At 26.8% G+C, this 5,984-nt stretch overlaps 1 protein-coding gene across 1 annotated transcript; it reads left to right on the top strand.

Moving 5' to 3' along the window:
* Window positions 1–3,988: 3,988 nt before the first annotated feature.
* On the top strand, window positions 3,989–5,735 carry LOC8258211 (myb-related protein 308). Its single transcript, XM_015723482.3, has 3 exons — window positions 3,989–4,203; window positions 4,342–4,471; window positions 4,712–5,735. Exons 1-3 carry the CDS (start codon window positions 4,074–4,076, stop codon window positions 5,151–5,153), a joined length of 702 nt encoding a protein of 233 aa, XP_015578968.1. The 5' UTR covers window positions 3,989–4,073; the 3' UTR covers window positions 5,154–5,735.
* Window positions 5,736–5,984: the final 249 nt, after the last annotated feature.

The following is a 5,984-nucleotide window of genomic DNA, read 5'->3' as shown; positions in this document are numbered from 1 at the left end:
ACTTATAGAATAGGCATGTAATTTTAAACGCACGTAATTCTATCCGGATCAACAAAAGCGGTTTAATTAATTTTTCAATTTTAATAAAATTTGAATTTATAATTAAGATTTTATTCTAAAATTTAAAATTTAAATTAAAAAAATACTCTCTTTCTTAATTAATATTGTGCTGAGAGATCTTAAATCACCCAACCTCTCTCATTTACTCAATATTTGAATTCTCTTTCTCTCTTGCTCTCTTGTATAATTCTCTCTCTCTCTCTATCTTTTATTTTTTAATTTTTCCGATTCTTATCCACTCTTTCTTTTCTTTCTCATCCTCTTTATCACTAAGTTTTCTATATTTTTTGATATATATAATTATTTCTAATTCTTTTCGTATTTGTATTTTTCTTATTTATTTGTGAAATGACAATTAACTCATTGAATCATTAGATTTTTAACAAAATTATCTTCTCCAGAATCAAACAATTTGTACATCTTTTCCTGCATAGCTAGTATTTTCGTCTTCTCCTCTTTTTCCTTCATTGCTCCTTTATTTTCTTGTTTTAATTTTCTCTTTTTCTCTATATATTTCTTTTTGAGTTTTTTCCGTGCTTATCCACTCTATCCTGTCTTTTTCTTTTTATCTTTATCACCCAGTTTTTTTTATATTTTTCAATATATATATATTTTTTATTTTTTCTCCGTGTTTGCATTTTTCTTGTTTATTTGTGAAATGACAATTAACTCATTGAATCATTTAAATTTTTAATAAAATTATATTCTATTTCATCTATTCGGAATCGATAATTTGTGCAACTTCCTTTCATAGCTAGTACTTCTGTCTTCTCCTCCTCCTTCATTGCTCATTTCACCTGTATTATTATGGCATCAATCACCACCTTCTATCAAACTGTCATTTTCACTAAACTCAAACATCTCCTCTACTAATTGATCTCTTTGTCGATTATTATATGTATCATCCATTAAAGAAGATATTTATATTTTTAAAGAAAGTTGAAGAAAAATTGAAATTAGCTTACAAATTTTAGTTTTATTTGGAAAATCCAAAAACCTTTCACCTTATACTAGTTTTAAAAAAACTCAGAAATTAATTATCTAGCTGTTGAAATTAAATTGCTTTAGTTTTCGATGATCTTTTTATTAAATCTAGATTAATGTGAAAAAAAAGGAGAGATTTTGATGTTGGTAGTTGGATATTAGAGTAAAAGAAAAAAAAGAGAAAGAGATTTTGACAAGATTTTTAGCAGCAACATGTATATCTTATGTGGCGGTTTCTTTTATCATATTCTAGCACCTAAAATCATTAAGGATATTTGAGTAATTTTACTTCTCATTTTTCAAACAGATCCATTTAGAAACACCTTTAAAATATATATTATCATTCTTCTACTATTTTTTTGAGATTTCATGTTATTTAAGAATTATGAATAATTTATACATGTTAAAGTTCAACTAATCAAAATATTAGTTTTAGTCATATTGATATTAGTTAAATTTAAATTCAATTCTATTGGTCAGCTATATACATTATTCACTCACTCAACTCACTTTTAATTAATTTAATTTTTCATATAGTATCATAATAGATTGACCCAATTTCTTAATTTCTCGTTTTTATATAAACATCCAGTTTCAAAATCAAATCCAATTTTTCTATTGCGTTTCAATCTAATTTTAGGTAAAATATCAGTTTTAAATAATAATTGACTATTAAAGTCAAACCCTAATTACATTTGACATTACAAACGATATAAAGATTTTAAAAAGTTAAATGTGTTTACGTCTAACTAATCAAAATGTTAGTTCTAGTCATTTTAAGATTGATTAGAACAAAACTCAATTCTAATAGTTGGTCCTGCTCTTCAATTATTCATTTCATTCCTTTTTTTCTTATCAATTTAGTTTTTAATATTTTTCAAATTTATAATACTTATGATATGGATTATTTATCAATAGCAAAAATTTATATTTAAAAATAAATTTTTCTCTAATTTTTAATAAACTTTGTAATTAAAATCACCCTGAAAAAGAAAAAATGAATAAAAGCTAATGAAAATGGAAGTTTTTCTTTATGATGCATAGTCATATGTAGCCAATAACCAACTGGTTGTTAATTTAGGGTAGATAGATTTTTAAATTCAAAATTCAAAATTAAATAAAGGTTATTAAAATAATTTATTTAAGTTTAAACCCCATTCCTTGAGCAATCTAATTCTATTGCTGCTATTTGATTGCATTTAACACTGTGTTTTCTAATATTTAAATATCAATAAAAATATAAAATTTACAAAATGGAAGATCCACGAGATCTTATTAAATTTTATAAGGAAATATAGAATTTGATAGTATTAGGTGATATGAAGTTAACATAAGACGAACACATACAATTGATAATTAATGAAATTAGTCGTTTATTCTTGCGTCGCATAATTATTAATATTATTTTAATTGTAACCAATAATATAAATATTTTTATAGAAAAATATTTAATAGAGGTTTCAATATTTTATAATATTTTGAGTGCACTCTTTAATAATTTTTAAATATTTTAAAATATTTATTATTGAATTGTTAATTAGACATTAATTTAATTTTATCAATGTTATTGATAGGTTATTTTTAGTACTAAAATTATTTTATAATTAGAAAACTGATTTATTAATTAATGTGATATCAAAAATACTATATTTTTAAGAATAGTCAATATTTAATTAGAAAAATAACTTATTAGTTAATATACTAATTATATAATAAACATAAAAATTATATATAAATATAATTCTTATCAAGAATAAATACACATATTAAAAAGAAACTATATATAAAAAAACAAATTCTCATATCAAGAATAATTAATGTTTAAATTTATTAATTATAAATATAATTAATATGCTATTTTTTTGAATTAGAAATCATTATATAATTAAAAAGCTGATTTATAAATTACTCTAATAATTGAATATAATTAAAATATTATTTTATAATATTAAAGTTATTATTTTGATTAAGAAGGTAGGTTATCGGTTTATAGACTAGTATAAAAAAATAATTACATATTAATTTAAATTTAATGTGCTAAAAATAAGTAAACATATATATATATATATATCAAAATTGTGTCACATATGAAAATGCTCTTATATTTTATAACTTATATATAGATGAATATATAGAGATTTAAGTCTTTAACATTCCTCTACCTTTTAATGAAGTGAGGTCTCTAACAAGAATCAATATTAAATTAGGAATGTATCTTATAAATTAATAAATTAATTAAAAAACATCATAAAGTTATACATAAATTTAAATATTACTTATTAAAAATAAGTACATATATTAAAATAAAATTTTATTTATCAAAATATAGCAATATATGTCAAAAAAATTTTATATACCATAATTCAACATATATATAAAATATCTTATAACTTTCTTTTCTTTTAAAAGCTATTTTTCTAGTGATTAATAAGATTTTTCTACTATTTGACTACTAAAATTATTAGTATAATTGGTATACTATTTTTAAAATTTACTATCTAAAGTTTATCTAATTAAACATAGTTATATATTTAAAAAGTAAATTTAAAATGTTAGTTAAATTAGAAAAAAATGATATATTTCACACTCTTGGGTGTAAGTGGACATGTTTTAGATAAGTATTTGATTGCTAAACTACTAGTGAAATAACAAATGCCTTCTTAAGGAACAAATTTCACTTGATATTATGTATTAATGGGAAATGCACAAATTAACAGAGAATTACTAAAATGGCAAGGAAATGACTGTGCATAACGCAGGACTTGACGGCAACTAACACAAGGAAAAAGAAAAAAGGAACACTTTGAAATCCTATACTGCCTTCTCAGACGAAGATGCAAACACACCCCAGCAGTCACACGCACGCATGGCCGGAACCACCGGTCCAAGTCAAACCCTTTTTTTTTATATATCTTTTTGGTTCCTCGTATCCACATATATACTTGCCCTAATATATAACTCCATATGCTCTCTCCTATCTCAATCTTGGTCTGCCTTGCCTCATCACACTAATTCTCTGTATAAATCCAATGAGAAAGCCTTGCTGTGAGAAACAAGACACCAACAAAGGTGCTTGGTCTAACCAAGAAGACCAGAAGCTTATTGATTACATTCGTAAACATGGCGAAGGTTGCTGGCGAACCCTACCTCAAGCTGCAGGTTTGTAACCCTATCCACATTATCCATGCAGCATTTAACAGGATAGAACTGTTATCGGAGGAATTAGAACCTTAGATCGTGCCTTGTTATGCATACTCTTACAGCAGGCAGAGTATTTATTTTAATTTTGGTGTTCAGGCTTGCTTCGCTGTGGAAAAAGTTGTAGGTTGAGATGGATAAACTATCTTAGGCCGGACCTTAAAAGAGGCAATTTTGCTGAAGATGAAGAAGATCTTATCATCAAGCTTCATGCACTCTTAGGAAACCGGTGCGATTTCCATCAAATTAATTAGTTTCTTTCTTTCCAACCCAATCTCAGAATCTACAATCTACAAAGGCTTATTAGTATTTTTATATGCTGTCTAGTTTTCCCTTCAGAAAGTGACTACAAAGAAGAAACACATGTACTTTCTTTTCTGTTCTTGCACAAGATTAATGTCTCAGATTTCTTGATCCGTGTTTCTGTACTAACATGGGAAATGGTTAATTATCCTTTTTCTTTCTTCAGATGGTCGCTAATAGCAGGGAGATTGCCTGGAAGAACAGACAATGAAGTAAAGAATTACTGGAATTCTCATTTAAGAAGAAAGCTTATAAATATGGGAATTGATCCAAACAATCATCGGTTGAATCAGAATCTTCCTCGTACCCAGAAGACACAGGACTCTGCTAGTGCAACATCATCTGGAACAAAAAGTGAGAGTACAAAACAAGAACTGGCGGCGGAACCCGGCCGCAACAATAATAATAATGAGCAAGCATCTGATGAAGGAAGTATTTTGGAAGATGATCCAAATGGCTTACTGCCTGACCTAAATCTTGATCTTACAATTAACATTCCTTCTTCTTCAGCTGTTAATTTTAAAGAGAAGCAAAAGAGTAATCAATCTAATTTATCAAAGGAACCAGAAGTTGCTGCTGCTTCTCCTACACTTCTCCTCTTTCAATGATTAATTAATTACTTGGAGCAAGCTCTTCTACAAGAATCTGCAATGCTATGAAAGCTTATAGGAGAGGCCTAACAAGATTATTGGGTTAGGTTTCATGTTGTAAATATTTTATTGATTAAGGGAAGTTCAAGATCCTAAGTAGGGCAAATCCATTTTGGGAAAGAATTGAAACAAGCAAAGATGATCAAAAGAGACTTACTCCCTCAAACCGCACGATGTCGCCTAGCTAGTGATGGGATTTAAGTCACTCTCGCTTAAGATTTTTTTTTATTACTGTTATTAATTTCAATTGAAGAAGAAGGAGAAGAAGAAGAAAGAGGCGACTGTTTGGCTAATGTTTCACTGAAGTTCTCAAGGCATAGCTTGATCACGTACAATAGGCACGAATTCCGGTGTTCGTCAAATGGCAGAAACCGTGTATTTCCTTTCTTGTATATCATCCATTAGTCGCCATTTATAGAATTGGGATATCCTTAGCATACAAGTATGATGTATTATTAAGAGATGGTATAGTTGTGAAAAACTTTTATTTCTCTTCTATGTGAATTTGCTTCTACTCATCAAAAATACTCTCTTTAAGAAGCTCAGTTTAATTACTTAAAATGTTTGTAATATTTGTAATTTGATATTGCAATTACTTTATAGACATAAACCCAACTAAATTATGCATGGAGAAGAATCTGATTTCTGTGTAAATACAGATTCTAGAATGGAATTATTTTGTGGGACCTCTTGATCTCTCTACTGCAAATCTAGTTGCTAAAGATAATTATTAACAAATAAAATTCACTCATTAAATTTTGAGATAAGTGCCAAAAGAAATTAATACAT

The sequence above is a fragment of the Ricinus communis genome, chromosome 5 (assembly GCF_019578655.1).
Source record: "Ricinus communis isolate WT05 ecotype wild-type chromosome 5, ASM1957865v1, whole genome shotgun sequence".
Taxonomy (NCBI): domain Eukaryota; kingdom Viridiplantae; phylum Streptophyta; class Magnoliopsida; order Malpighiales; family Euphorbiaceae; genus Ricinus; species Ricinus communis.
Note: the sequence above shows the minus strand (reverse complement) of the source record. Positions and strands in the feature narration are given on the sequence as shown.

Excerpts from the sequence above, each read along its gene's own strand:
- LOC8258211 (XM_015723482.3), top strand. The coding sequence starts at position 4,074 with ATGAGAAAGCCTTGCTGTGAGAAACAAGACACCAACAAAGGTGCTTGG. Across the intron at positions 4,204-4,341 it reads AACCCTACCTCAAGCTGCAG|GCTTGCTTCGCTGTGGAAAA; the intron begins GTTTGTAACCCT and ends TTTGGTGTTCAG. Across the intron at positions 4,472-4,711 it reads CATGCACTCTTAGGAAACCG|ATGGTCGCTAATAGCAGGGA; the intron begins GTGCGATTTCCA and ends TTCTTTCTTCAG.